Genomic DNA, 14,637 nt, shown 5'->3' on the forward strand with positions numbered 1-14,637 from the left:
CTTAAGTAGTATAATATAATTAGTATTTCAAAAGAGCAGAAGAAATTTAATGTTTTTTGAACAATAACAATATTTGTTGTTAATCTGTTGCTAAGAGATGAGCGCGTTTTCTGGTAACTAAATGCCACGATTGCCATCTGATTTTTACTTTTGTTTTGAATGTTTGTTTTATAATATATTCACCACCAATGGAAAAAAAAACATTTTCACTTTTCTGAAAGATTCACCAAATGCACAACTCTTAAGTAGTATAATATAATTAGTATTTCAAAAGAGCAGAAGAAATTTAATGTTTTTTGAACAATAACAATATTTGTTGTTAATCTGTTGCTAAGAGATGAGCGCGTTTTCTGGTAACTAAATGCCACGATTGCCATCTGATTTTTACTTTTGCAAAAGTAAAAATCAGAAGGCAGTGCATTAGCATTAGCAGTGCACTCACCACATTAGTAGTAGCCTTTTCTCAAAAATAAGCTTTTTAGCTTTTTTGTTTATTTATTAGCCATCTTTAGCACGCTGTATGGAAGAAGTCAATGTAAGACAACATGCAAGTTATACCTCATATGCCACTGGCAACATTTATGCTAACTTAGCATTTTGGCTAATTTTAGCTTGCACACTAATTTTAACATACTGAATCGAGTAAATCCTTGTTACTCAATATGCTCTTGACTCTCCACAAGCTATTGAGTACATTGTAGATCACTTTAGCATTGATGCTAATTTTTAGCATCAGAAAGCTGGGTCCCTACCACAGGCCCCCTTTAAATTTCTTCCGAAATTTTCTAGTTATTATTACTTCATTGAGTCTGATAAACATAGCTAATAAATCAGAAACCAGCTAAAATGCTTATTTTGGCCATCAGGCTAGTGTTAGCATGGGGGCTATTACCAGCATGTCGAAACTACCAGTAGCTAAATTCTTTTTGAAAATGCCACATTCAGAACCTGATAAATATTTTTCTTGTCATTCTCTCCAGTCTGAAATTGGCTTTGGGAAGCTGGAGACGTACATCAAGCTGGACAAGCTTGGAGAGGTGAGGAAACCTTGAAGTAGCATTAGCGGAAGAGGAGTTAGCATACGCACGCCTCACATGTCACCGTTTGTTCCCTGGAATCACTAAAACCCTGCTGTCATGTTTAGGGGACGTACGCCACGGTGTTTAAGGGACGCAGTAAGCTGACGGACAACATGGTGGCGCTGAAGGAGATCCGCCTGGAGCACGAAGAAGGAGCTCCCTGCACCGCCATCAGAGAAGGTGACCCTCACCGTTGATGTAGAGCTGAGGCTCGGCTGGCGTACTGCTGCAGTCTGATGAACTGTCATAACACCACTGTTAGCACCATTCCTTTGGCCAAATGTTGTCTTTCCTTTGTTTCCTCACTTTACTTGTGTCCATCTTTCTCAATTAGATCCTTTCTTCAATTTCTTCCTTGTCTTCTTCCTTCCATCCTCACTCTTTTATTCCCTTCCCTAATTCTCTGTCTTTGCGTTTTCCTTTCTTTTCTTCTGTCCCTTTTTCTCTCTTTTCTTATCTCCTCCCTTCTGCTTATTTGTTCATCCTATTTTTCTTTCAAGCACTTCTTCTGTCCTTTATTTCTTTCTGTCCTTCCTTCCTTACTTTCTATCTCCTTTCCAACTGTCCCTTCTTTCCTTCTCCTCCTTCCATCCTTCTTTCCTCTCAGTCTCTGGTTTCTCTTGGTGTACGCCCAGCCTGCCTGCTCTACACTTCCTCCATAAATTCAGTGAATGTTTGGATTTTGTATTTTCGAATGAATATAAAGGACTTGGAAGCCTTGGAAAAGTTTTGAATGTTTACAGAAAACATTTGCAGTGCTTAATTGTTACAAGTGGATATTCCCCAAAGCCATAATTTCCCAGTGAACACAGGAAGTGTATCCCCTAATGACATGTTTGTTGTTTTGTCGTCTTCTTCTGTTTCTCTGCAGTGTCACTTCTAAAAGACTTGAAACACGCCAACATCGTGACGTTACACGACATCGTCCACACGGACAAGAGCCTCACGCTCGTCTTTGAGTATTTGGTAAGGATGATGTCACACCAAGAGGAACCCGATATGTTGCTCCATCCTTAGTTCTTTATTATGTCGATGATCTTAAAGACATTAAAAATATTTCCATCCATCTATGCTTTCATTAGGTTTTTCCTTGAAAAACCAAAAACAATCATCCAACTTGTGCTTTTTTATTTAGTTTTTAGTTGTTAAATTGTTGCTTTATTTTTTCATTTGATGTTTACAGTCTTCTGTAGGTTAAAGCCACTTCCTGTTTACTTTTGATCAATACGCATTGTTCTCTGAATAGAACAGACGATGATTAACTATTCGTGGCAGTCATGGTAGTTGTGGTATGATCTCCTCCTGCAGGATAAAGATCTGAAGCAGTACATGGACGACTGTGGAAACATCATGAGCATGCACAACGTGAAGGTGAGCGTATGATTAATAGACAACTTGGACAAATGTCAGATGAACTGCAGAACTGAAGAAACACTGCAATGAGAAATATCAGAAATGGATACCAGCAATGCAAAAACATGACTTTATTGAACAAAAAAAAATAAATAAAGTTTAATTGAACCACAAGACAAATAAATCATGACACATAAAGCATTTCATTTATAATGAAATAAAACGGTAGTAAAAGATTACACTGACTAATAATCGGTTGATTAAAATCAAATTAAACTGAATTAAGCTAAGTTAATTTGGGTAAATATAAGGCTGAGTTCCTAAAGTTCAAGTAGCAGTCACCCTAAGCCTTCAGGTTCTCAGGAAGAATGTTGAGGCAGTAATAAATGAACGATGCCTCATCATGAGTTTTAGATTTGACTTTTGGCTTCTAACAACAGGAGGCCTCTCTAGGAAGGAATTGGGGGATTTGCTTGGTGGAAAGTGATTACATGGGCTGGATTAGAGTAGTGAGACCTTTAAAATCCAATAGAAACACCTTAACTTCAATTTTATGAAACGGAATATTGGTAGAAGTGCTTTCTGATCTTTGCAGTTGAATTTTGTATTAATTGTAGTTGAGCTATGCTCTTCTTAGGAAGCTCTAATAGCTAAGCATTGTAATAGTCTGTTATTCAAATATGGATTATAATATCTGAATTGTATGGTTGCTCAGAAGGGTCAACAAAATGCATAATCCACAACGAAACAGCAAAAAAAAAAAAAAAGCCACAAAGGAAGCTACGCTAAAACGGAAGTGATGATAATCCATCGCTAAGATAACTTAAATTTTGGGGAGATTCCGTTTCAGCATAATTCCGTTTTAGCAAAAACCTGATTATGAAAAACTTGCTAGGATAACTTTTGATTAGCATCACTTCTGTTTTAGCATAAACCCTGTTTTTGTATAAATTCTATTTTAGTTTAAATTCTGGCATTTAACAGAATTGCTGATAGACTCTAGCGTAGCGTTGCTTAGCCGCTTTGGCTTTTTTTGTGTTATGGCTTTTGCATTTCGCTGACCTCTTTGGGCCACCATAGGTTAAGAGAGAGAGAGAGAGAGAGAGAGAGAGAGAGAGATTCGGATGATAAAACATTTCGACATAGTGAGATTTTAAATGTAAGGTTAAAAAAAAGTCATATTTAGATCCAATTCAACATTCTAAAATTTGAAAAGTTGCTCAGACTAAATGTTTGCTCAGATGACAGTAAATTCATTAGATCCTGAAATGTGCGTTTTCAGATCTTCCTGTTCCAGATTTTACGAGGGCTGTCTTACTGTCACAAGAGGAAAGTTCTCCACAGGGACCTGAAGCCACAGAACCTCCTAATCAATGAAAGAGGGGAACTGAAGTTGGCTGATTTTGGTAAGAGGAACCTCAACAGCTCCTGTTCAGTCTGTGTGAAAGAGAGAGAGCTGATAACAGGAAGGCAAAAAAGTTTTTAGCATAAATTGGCTGAAAAATCAGCTCCAAAACTGCTAAATGCAGAAGGCCGTTTCCGATGGAAACGCTCCGGTTCCAGGCTGCTGATGTTTGCCGACGCTCTGCAGGTCTGGCGAGGGCGAAGTCCGTCCCCACCAAGACGTACTCCAACGAGGTGGTGACTCTCTGGTACCGGCCTCCCGATGTCCTCCTGGGATCCTCGGAGTACTCCACACAGATCGACATGTGGTAAATCTCCCATCATGCCCCTCTTCATCAGTTTCCCCCATGGTAACAGTGAAGCAGACGGAGTCAGATATATATCTAAACCCAGAGAAACATCCGACCACGCAGTGCTTTTTCCTTGCTCCTCTTCCTCCTCTCACCATGTTGCCTTGGTGACATTTCTCCAGCCCGCTGTTATTCTGCCAGCTGATTGGCTGTTTGCTCTGCAGGGGGGTGGGCTGTATATTCTACGAGATGGCTGCAGGTCGGCCTCTGTTCCCCGGCTCCACCGTGGAGGATGAGCTCCATCTCATTTTCAGGCTGCTGGGTGAGGATCCCATCCTGAACGCGATTGTCATGGTAACGCTAGCTATTAGCCATCTGACTGTGTCTGATTGGACTGTTACTACTTCAGGCACGCCCACAGAGGAGAACTGGCCAGGAATCTCTACCATTGAAGAGTTTAAATCCTACAACTTCCCCAAATACAAACCACAGCCGTTGATCAATCACGCACCCAGGTACACGCTGCTTCTTCTTCTTCTTCTTCTCCTTCTTCTTCTTCTTGTTTTGTGCTCGTTTATTTCTCGTTATGCACCCCCTGGCTGGTTTGAATGTGTCCAGTGATGTTGTGCATTTCTGAGTGTGTTTGGCCATTTCAGGCAGGAAATCCTGCCGAACATTAGAGCCGGCTATGCGCTTCCTTCCTCCCATGAGTCCTCCACATTCCCATCAGCCCTTTCTGCTGGTAGATACTGAGCTCTTGCTCTTCTCTTCTCCTTCAGGCTGGACAGCGACGGTATTGAGCTGCTGCTGGCGTTCCTCAGAGTAAGTGTCAACCAACGCACAGCACACACGTCTGGGACTAGGATTCATTTAGTAGAAGGTTGTCACGGCTTAGTCTGAAAAGTATTTGAATACAAGTAGGAGTGCATCATTAATCCGACTAGCCAATAAATTTTCCCAAATTTCTTTTAACAATATTCACCCCACTATTGCCATCTTAGCAACTTTGTCAATATATTTATCAATTTTAAGATAAAAACAAAATCTGTGCCGGCTCAAATTGGAACCAGCAGGTCAATCTTTTTAAAGATCAGTGATCGGCCAGAAAACTGAACATATTTATTGGCGCCCCTTTATGTGTAGAAATCTTTCTATAAATTCTTCTTTTATTGTAATAGAGTCTTCTTAGCATTTCTACGTCCATCATGTGGTTACTTCCTGGTCAAATTGCAGGAATTGGAAGGGTTAATAATGAAAATTGAACGTTAGTCAGTAGAGATGTAACAAAATATCTGGTGGCTCAGTTATCTTCTGCTAATAAGATAGCATGTTATTTTATTTCAAGGAATTATTCATGCCATTTTCTCTAAAAAGTTAAAATGCACCAATATAAAATCTGGAACGTGAAAGAATAAAGAATAAATTATAAGTTTGGTTTTTCTGAAATGTTTGGTTCAAATTTCTAAAGAAATAAAAGATGCATTTACTTGAAGTCATTCTATATATCTCTGCTAAAGGTGCTAATTAGTGTTGAGGGTGCCATAGTTGATTCCCCACCAGATCCCAGTTCCCTGTTGTCACATCAGTTATCTAGATTTAATCATGTTGGATCTGAATTCAGTCAGTACCACATGCAGACAGCAGGGGGTGCAGTTATTCACCCTTAGGAATCCACATGTGCTTACTCTGCTATATTTCACCACTTTGACTCATAATGTGAGTGAATGTGAATCATTCACATTTCTCTAGTGGGTGATGAATCATAGGACTTTTGTGTCTCTGCAGTACGAGTCCAAGGCGAGGATTTCAGCTGATGAGGCGATGAAACATTCCTACTTCAGGCAGCTTGGGATGAGAGTCCACACACTGCCTGAAAGTGAGCACACACACATATATACACACACATGCCCTGTGCAATCCCAGCTGCTGTCTGCTCTCCTCAAGCCTTCCTGCATTACTTGTTCTTTGATTTCCTGTCCCATGTTGTGTTAAGTTAGCTGACTCCTGTGTTTTAGCTACCTAGATGTGTTGCATTGAGCTAGCTGTTTCTTGTGTCTCAGCTAGCTAAATCTGTTGCATTAAGCTAGATGTCTCTTTTGTTTCAGTTTGTTAAGATGGCTATCTCCTGTGTTTCAGTTAGTGCAACATGTTGCGTTAAGCTAGTTCATTCTCTGTCTCTCTAGCTAAATGTGTTGCTAGGTGTCGATCGTGTTCCAGCTAGCTAACATGTTTCTTTAAGCTTGCTGTCGCCTGTTTCAGCTAGCTAAAGATTTTTTGTTAGGCTAGCTGTGTTCCAGCTAAAGTTATCAAATTAAGCTAGCTGAGTTTCTGTCTCTTCCGTGTTTCAGGCGTGTCGATGTTCACGTTAAAAGAGCTGCAGCTTCAGAGGGACCCCGGCTACAGGAACTCCTCCTACCCCGAGTCAGGTGGGCCATGAATCTCATTTCATTTCCCATAATTCAAATGGAATCAAGTATCAATTGAAACTCTTCCTGTATCTGAGATTTTCCGACTTTTAGCAACACCACCTCCAGTTTTCAACTCTCTAACATTTTAGTTTTCAAGCCAAATCACAGATGTCTGACATCATCAGTAACTATCTTTGGAGTTTCTTGCAGTTCTGATTATGATGGCCTACAGATAATGAAAACCCTAAATTCATTCTCTCAAAAAAGTTTTATTATTATAAAAAAGTTAAATATTAGAAACTTATGGTGTCACTTTAATCAACTGATTTCCTCAAAAAGATTGAGTTTAAATTATCTTTAAGCCCTAATCATCAAAAATACAAGAAATATTAGCTGAAAGTACTTTACTATATATAACAGGTTGAAATTTCTGAAATGAGACCAAAAAAACCACAATGTTCACTTTTTTCGATGTGCTTGTATTTTGGTGTAATGAGGCCCATGGCATCATGGGTATTGTTGTTCCAGGTAACGGCAACATCAACAGAAGGCAGAGCATGCTTTTCTAATGTTTCCTGAAGAGGATGGCCAGCCGGCCAGCTTCATCTGCACCTCCCAGCAACTCCTCGCATGAGCCCACCTCCCTGTGGAGCGTCTCTCCTCACTCCCTCGCCTGGACTCACTCACACGCGTACACACACACACACACACATACACAATGCTGAATGAGTGACTTTGAGTCAAAACGCTTGGAGACTGTTTATTTATTGGAGTGTGAGGTTAACTTATTTTGCTGCTAAACTACTACTGTCTACTATATAACATGTCTGTGTGTGTGTGTGTACACGTGTGTGTTCGTGCACATGATGTGAACTGAAGACGCCATGCACAGTTAAGTGGTCTGTTTAGGTTACTGTTATTTCTCCTGACTATAATTCTTTGGTATCTTTAGTTTGAAAGTCAACGGATGTTGATGTCGACGCTGTGATGAAGTTGTTTCATTGTTGTGCTTACAGAGCAACGGCTGCAGTTTCTTCAAAATTTTTATGCATTCTGTATATCTATACATATATATTTATGTGTATATATGTACATGTATATTTGGAGATTGTTTTTTTTTTTTTGTTGTTGTTTTGTTTTGTTCTCTTTCCTTCGAGCTTCCGTGACTGATCTATACAAGGTTTCTACATTTCAAAAAGCTGCAGCACACGACAGTGTTGACTTTGAGGGGAACGAGAAAGACTGGTGATGATGGTGATGATGATGATGATGATGGATTTCCCATCTTAGATATTTTTTTTTTCCCCCCCAATGTGTTTCACCCCAATGTGTTTCAGAAGAACTGTGTTTCTCTGAGGGCCCGATGGCCTTTGGGGGGTTCCACTGAAAGTCTGAGCATAGCGCCTGGCAGCTGAGGGCTGAGCGAAGCTAACAGTTTTAGCCGCTGGGTTTCTGCTCACTCTGGTAAATCTACAGGACCAAATCTGACGGAGACAAAAAATGGAAATAGGCATGGGCTGGTGTGAGATTCTCTATAATAACCATGATTAAAAAACTAAACGGTATCCTTGTGTGTTAGGAAAATTTTCTAACATAATCTTTCATTTACTTGGAACAGCAGAAACTATTACTTCATATGCTACAGTTATGTTACTTTAACATATTTTTATTTTCATACAAATATGGAATAAATTGTCATTAAATTTAATATTAAACACACTCTGCTCTTTGCAGAGAAACAGAAATCTAATTACCTGGTTAATCTGTTCCGGTAGCCTGCAGCCTGCTGCTTTACAGACCTGCCAACTGTAAATTTAATACAGAAATGTTTGGTTTCCACACCATGCTTGTCTGAAAAATAGCTCCAGTCGAGAAAATCACAAACATCCGGATTCGTTTAATTGAGTTAAACGACGCAGCGCTGCATTACTCTGTCCATCATACACAGGAGAAAACTCTGGTTGGCCTGGCTCCTTAATCTGGGTTTTCATTTTTCATGGGCACAAAAATTAGCAGTTTTTGAAACCGTAGCTGTTTGAAACGTTGGTGCAGCAACACACCAGAGACCAGCCCATGCCTTGTTGGGGAGACAACCGGACAGCATTGTTGAGTAATGAGAAAAACCAGAACCCGAGATAAAAGCTTGGACAAGTCTGCAAACCCTCCGAATGTCGAGAGCCTCGATGCAACTGTACATTCAGAAATTTTACCCTGCACTCCAAGCGTTTGCATTTTTTCTTTTTTTTTTTTGTTTTTGTTTTGTTTTCATCAGGGACATGGGCCTCAACACGGCTGAGTTTACCCAACAGTATTAAGATGTGTTCTGTGACTTCTCCTCGGGAAAACAGCACCAATGTGGATGCTCTAAAAGCAACAATTTCCCACTTCATGTCGAGCCACAGCATTTTTACAACACAGAGATTAAAACTCAAGACTTTACTGCTGATGTGTTGTTAGCAACTGACAGTGATGCTAAAGATGATTAAACCTGTTTGCGAGTCTCTCTTTTAAATAAGTTTACTGTAGCAATAAGAAAATGTCCCTGAATGTTTCTTACATGACAACTGATGTTCATTGCATTCCTGGGGTCAGATTTTTCCTGTGTTGACCATCATTAAATATCAACCGCGGTCGTTTTGCTAAGTTTAGAAAGTACAGTTTGCAGGAGCTAATGTAATGCTATCGCTTCTCTGCCTATAAAACTAAACCCTGTTTTGACATCTACTTTGTGAAAATTTATCAGGCAGCATTAGATGTGTAGTGAACATTATTTCCCTGCTAGGTTAACTTCAGCAGATTTCTCTTTTTATGCTAACTTTAGGTGCGCAAGCTAGCTGTGCGCTGAAGCTAAACATACATGATGAGGTATGCATTCAAACAAATTTAGGTCAATAAACAGTGTTTGTTTAAATGTTACAATCTCTGGTATAAAGAAGAATATATACTTTTTGACTTAAGAGGTACATCATTAGTGTGAATAACTATGCAGTTGAAGCTATAGGTTAGCTTAGCCAGTTAGCTTTAAATATAACTAAGAGTTTTGTTGAACGCTTGGCAAAAATGTAACCGTAGGGTTTTTTGTTTGTTTGTTTTTTAAATGCATAACCAGGAAACATTTAACGTTAACAGCTTCACAAGGTGAACTGCTAATAAATCAGAAAATATTAAAAGCTTATTAAAAATAAAAGACTGGGAGTGCATTAAACATCCAGATAAAACTGAAAGTTGTCAGGGGATCAGAGGGAAGTTTTCTTTTTGCTCTTTTGTTCGGCGGCCGACTGAAAACTGTATTTTGTGACAGGAAAAAGATTTGTTTAAGCGACACTAGTGTTCTTTGTTTCAGATTAGGTAGCACATGCTAGAAGAGTGCTGGAAGCACTGGAAAAGCTTGATAAACTTATATCTGAAATCATTAATGTAATAATATTAACATCAAACACAGATTGCAGGTAATGGTGCAATGATCCAGTAAACAATACAAATCTTATTAATCTAAATGGTTTGAACATGCACTCCTAATTTGAGATATTAAATTGTGATTACACAATAAAGTACATGCATGACATACTGTAAACAGGAAGTCATTATATTAATGGTATATTTCCTGTATTACTGTAATTTTTAAGTTGGAAATTAGAACCATGTACATCTAATTTTTCCATATTTTTTTTGTTTATATTCCACTTTATCTAAATTAAGGATCGTTCCCCTGTGAACTGCAAACTGTGTTTCTGCTAATATTACTTTTTTTGTACATGAACAGCAGTAACATGCACGAAAGGAGATTTCTAAAACGGCTTAATATTTATCATTGTAAAACTGTACTTTTTTTCAGATGAATGGGTGATTTAATGTGTTTTATGTCCGAGTGTGTGTGGAAATGTGTGTGCCTGATGCATGGAAGGCCTGCTGTGTTGTCAACTCAAACTCTCTGAAACACTGAGCTGCCGGTGAACAGTTGATGTGTGACTCTTTTTACTGGAACTATTTATTTCTCATAACCATCAGAAGTAAAAATTTAAAAATTTGTTTCATAAAATGCTTGTGTAACAGTCATTTTCTGAATAACGACAGAAAAGGTCTTCAAGGTAAACGCATTGGAAACCAAAAACCCCTTTCTTTTTTTTTTTTTTTTGAAAAAGAAAGTAATTTATTTTAAAACACAAAATAAGAAACTAATTAACATGGATAATTTGCTGTCATATTTCCTAAAAAATAAAACAAACAAAAAGAAACAGGAGCAATTTCACAGCTACAAAAAAAAGCTATTTGTGCAGTTTTGGCCAAGATATAAAGCTTTTGACACATTTACAGAAATCTTTCATCATAAAAGCTACAGCAAAGATTGCTTAAAAGTACAGTACAGTGCAAAAATAATAAAAAGTATAGAAAATTGTGCATCAATTTTACGCTGCAGTTTTACTCTGGCTAGCAGATGCTTTGCTAGGAGTCGCTTATGGTCCCATCTCATGTAGCCCAGTTTTATGTTTTCCAGCGTTTGATAAAATTTTATCCTGAGCCTTTCCATATCCAGGAAAGAGAAACTGGTCATTAAAAAACTGTTGGCAGTTAGGTGTGACAGAAAAAGATGCCAGATCTGTTCAAAAGTGACAGAAAACGTCATGATGATGTTAGATTCTAATTTCCTAATTATTTTTTGTATTATAAACTTGTTATATATATATAACCTTTTTTTGGGCAAAAAAACTTATTTCTGAATGTAAGGTACAAGAAAGTAATTAGCTTAGCTTTAAGATAACAAAAAGGTGGGAAAACACCTATTGTTCCCGTTAGTGAGTATAAAGTTTTAAGCTATCAAACACATTTTGATAACTTACTTGATCATTTAAAACTTTTTGAATACACAAAAAAGCAAAAGCCTTAATGTGCTGTCTAGACATGGGAACTCGGGTTGCATTTAGTCTCCGAAGGCTGAGAGAAGTTTTCACAGTTCTACTTCTCAACTGTAATGCTTTCTCTTTTACTTCACACATGTTCAAGAATTGCTTCGCATCCAAGGCAAAGAAATTCATGGAGTTACTCACGACGGCTACAGAAGATGGCAAAAGAAAAGATGTGTTCTGTTGAGGTTTTACTACATTTGGGCAGAGACTGGCAATCAAACGAGATGAGAGACACGGAACACTGACGCCATGTCAGATGTTTTACCACAAGTATGATGGGGACCCTGAAGTAAACATACAAACCAAACTATGCTCTTCTTAGAGAGCAAATCCTCAGAGTGGAGCTCCAGTTTCTTCTGGAATGAAGGTAGAAGTCTCAGCTGTAAGTATACTCAGTCAGGTTGAATTTCATCCAAGCTTTAGGATGGTCTCCTTGATGATGATGATCTGACCATCCTCAGCCCCTCTGGAACCAACTTCCTGCTGGCATCAGGACTTGTGGGAGCTGGACGTGAGCAGTAGAGGAGAGGGCGTGTCCACGTTGGAAGGAGGAATGGGAATGGCTCCATTCATCAGTGTGGGGAACTAGTAAAGTGCACAATAGAAAACATTAAAGACTGTTTTAGCAATTTATGAAGTTTTTCTAGCGAGACCTGTTTTGGCCAGAAGTGAGTCGCGCTCTACCATCGACCAGTTCACGCTTGTGATTACAAATTAAGTCGGAGTGTGTGGGGATTAAAGTTTCTGCCTTTTTTGAGAGGTCTTTGAAAGAAATTCATGTACTTGGCAATATCCTCTAGACTTGATTTGCTGGCAGAATCCCTTTATGGTGTGTTTGGTTTATTTGAAGTCCACTTCAGCCTCAGCTACAGTTCAAAGGGTACCTACTCATAAACAAGTATGCTTAGACTATTATTAGTGCTGGAATAGCTTTTAGGGTTAACCAACTTCCCATCAATATGCATGGCGTCATCTCTGAAGGTCAAGCACTGTTAGCTTTATGATTTCGGCTTTGGTTGAATACCCACAAACTTTGGGTCTCGGGTAAAGATAGTGTAGATGTATTTGGGCCTCATAAATGTTTGGGTTTTATGACAGCAGACGAACGAACAACATTTTGACAACAAGGAGGAATTTGGGTTATCTTGGTTCGACATAAATTACAAGTTTTAAAATACAGTTGAATAGCTACCTGTATATGAGCTGAAGGGGTTGAGTCAGATGATGTGGGTATTTCTGATTAAGCTGAACCCAGGGGTGTTTAGGAAAACCAGACATCCGTTGAAGGATATCGCCTCAAACACAAGAAAGGAAGATTACCTGGAAGAGTTGGGCGTGGCTCTGCAGTTGGGCTGGGCTCAGAGGTCCCACCGGACTCAGACCGGACCAGAAATGGATGTTGGACAGCAGAGGACTGGGAGTTAGCAACAGGCCAGATGGAGTCTGGAAGGTCAGGGAAATACAGAAAAAAAAAATCAAAGTAAAATAATCCACATAGAGTATGGAGAAGATGGTTAATTCTGGCAATGATGACCAACTTATAGCTTCTTCAATCAAAAAAAGTTGCAAAAACAGCTTTTCATCTGAAACTTTGCTCAAATGAAGGAACTAATTCTTTCTCAGGCTAATTTCATACCTAGATTTCCTAGCATGCCTTAAATGCCACAAAGTTCCTCCTCACTTGTCCTGTAAATAGTTATGAAGCTCCTTGTCAGTTATTAGTCATTCATCAGTCAGACCATTTCTTGTAATGTCATTAGGTAATTCTGTTCATTTTCTTTCAGCTATTTTTAACATTTCATTTTAGGTGGTTTGATGGTCTTATTTGTTTATCTGAGTTGGTTTCCATGTCACTACAAGGATCTTTATTTTGGATTTGGTTTTAAAGCAAATGGGGACAAATTTCAAAGAAAGTATCAAATCTCTGTAAACGTACTTCCTGTTGGTTTGCTAGGGAAGGGGTTCTAGTTACCAAAAGGAGTAGGTGTTACCATTGACATATTGAGTAATGAGTTCAGCCTCCACTTCCTTTGGTTTCTGTCAGTGATTTACACACAGCAGTATATGATTACTCAGTCTGGATAAGAATGTCAGTTGAGGGCCTGAATGTAGTCAGTCTGTCCTGTTTTGGTCAGCGAGCTGCTGCCAGTGAATCAGGAGCGTCAAGAACATATGGGTTCACTTAGAAACCTCCTCAGTCCTCCCTCCCCTCCTCCTTTTCTTTCCGCTCACCTCTCTCCGTCCCCTCCCTGTCTGACTTTCCGCATCAGAAATGTCTCCTTCCTCTCCTCTGCCTGTTACCTATTACAGACTGTGCTTCCAGGGGAAGTTTGGGGAGGTTCGGTGGTGTTATTGGCTGTATAATGTTGATTCATACCTGTGTGGTCAGAAAGGCGGGGGTAAGAGACCCAGAGGGCAGTGCCGGGCTGTTGAGGGCAATGGAGACGAGGTCACTTCCTGTCAGGAGAAGAGGAGAGGCAGAGATTTCCAAGCCTTTGGGTTTTCTGCCTTTTAAAGGGTTACTGTTGGCCAACCCCCTCCTCTCTGGTGTTCGTGTGCACCGTAGCTTCTCTCTTTCCCTCTGACCAGATGACAAGTTTAAAGGTTGAGCACTGCATTCGACATCTTCAGTATCTGCGCTAAGGCTCTGCCCCCTTGCCCGTATGTGGGCGGGGCTTTGGGATGGGGACAAAGAGCTGGCCAACCGAGGAGACAGCACGGAGGAATTTGGGCTGTCTGTCGTGGATGGAGGTGGTGTTGGAGGAAGGGACGAGTGGCCGCCGTTGGTTACGAACCGGATGACGGAGGAGCTTTCCTCGCATCTGGGCTCCTTTTTGATTGGCCGCTGCTGTTCTAAAGCGTGCTGCAGGGAGCTGATGGTGAAAGAGGAGTATAAGTTGGAGTGGCGATACTGGTTTCTGTCAGTCCGATCCTCCTCTTCAGCTTCAGGTTCTGACGTCGTCCCCCCAACCTCCTCGCTACTGTGACCCGACTCCACAACTGCAGGGTCCATCTTCAGAATCTCAGGGAACGAGACAAACTTGTAGACAAACTTTTGACCAATCACCTTCTTGATGATGTTCTGCAAATAGGGAAGAAAAAAAACAGACGTGTCAACTTAAACCTCCATTTTGCATCAGTTTTGTATGTGTTGTAGTTCACATGCGCATACTTTGTCGTAGTAGTAGCGCAGCGCCCT

General features: G+C 39.8%; 2 protein-coding genes across 3 annotated transcripts in view; one reads left to right on the forward strand and one right to left on the reverse strand.

The window, feature by feature from the left end:
- cdk17 (cyclin dependent kinase 17) overlaps positions 1-10,551 on the forward strand; it is a 48,957-nt gene extending 38,406 nt beyond the window's left edge. For both annotated transcript variants that reach the window (XM_015056545.1, XM_015056546.1), the window contains 12 exons: positions 981-1,037; positions 1,145-1,259; positions 1,951-2,045; positions 2,388-2,450; positions 3,715-3,838; positions 4,024-4,144; positions 4,351-4,448; positions 4,536-4,641; positions 4,906-4,948; positions 5,912-6,002; positions 6,475-6,552; positions 7,063-10,551. In XM_015056545.1, coding sequence (XP_014912031.1) covers positions 981-1,037; positions 1,145-1,259; positions 1,951-2,045; positions 2,388-2,450; positions 3,715-3,838; positions 4,024-4,144; positions 4,351-4,448; positions 4,536-4,641; positions 4,906-4,948; positions 5,912-6,002; positions 6,475-6,552; positions 7,063-7,103 — 1,032 coding nt within the window. In that variant the 3' untranslated portion in view covers positions 7,104-10,551. The remainder of the gene's footprint in view (positions 1-980; positions 1,038-1,144; positions 1,260-1,950; positions 2,046-2,387; positions 2,451-3,714; positions 3,839-4,023; positions 4,145-4,350; positions 4,449-4,535; positions 4,642-4,905; positions 4,949-5,911; positions 6,003-6,474; positions 6,553-7,062) is intronic.
- On the reverse strand, positions 8,777-14,631 carry elk3 (ETS transcription factor ELK3). The gene is made up of 4 exons (XM_015056548.1): positions 14,611-14,631; positions 13,816-14,520; positions 12,759-12,881; positions 8,777-12,023 (listed from the first exon to the last, which is right to left on the reverse strand). The coding sequence occupies exons 2-4, from the start codon at positions 14,449-14,451 to the stop codon at positions 11,928-11,930; spliced, it is 855 nt and encodes a 284-aa protein (XP_014912034.1). The 5' UTR covers positions 14,452-14,520; positions 14,611-14,631; the 3' UTR covers positions 8,777-11,927.
- Positions 14,632-14,637: the final 6 nt, after the last annotated feature.

The sequence above is a fragment of the Poecilia latipinna genome, unplaced genomic scaffold, assembly GCF_001443285.1.
Source record: "Poecilia latipinna isolate Pla-1442-1.1 unplaced genomic scaffold, P_latipinna-1.0 Scaffold1390, whole genome shotgun sequence".
Taxonomy (NCBI): Eukaryota; Metazoa; Chordata; class Actinopteri; order Cyprinodontiformes; family Poeciliidae; genus Poecilia; species Poecilia latipinna.

What these genes read in the sequence shown, in the direction of transcription:
- elk3 (XM_015056548.1), bottom strand. Translation starts at nt 14,451, where the DNA reads ATGGACCCTGCAGTTGTGGAGTCGGGTCACAGTAGCGAGGAGGTTGGG. An exon ending in CCGCCTTTCTGACCACACAG is followed by an intron (nt 12,882 to 13,815) that starts GTATGAATCAAC and finishes CTGACCTTCCAG; the next exon opens with ACTCCATCTGGCCTGTTGCT. An exon ending in GCCACGCCCAACTCTTCCAG is followed by an intron (nt 12,024 to 12,758) that starts GTAATCTTCCTT and finishes GCACTTTACTAG; the next exon opens with TTCCCCACACTGATGAATGG.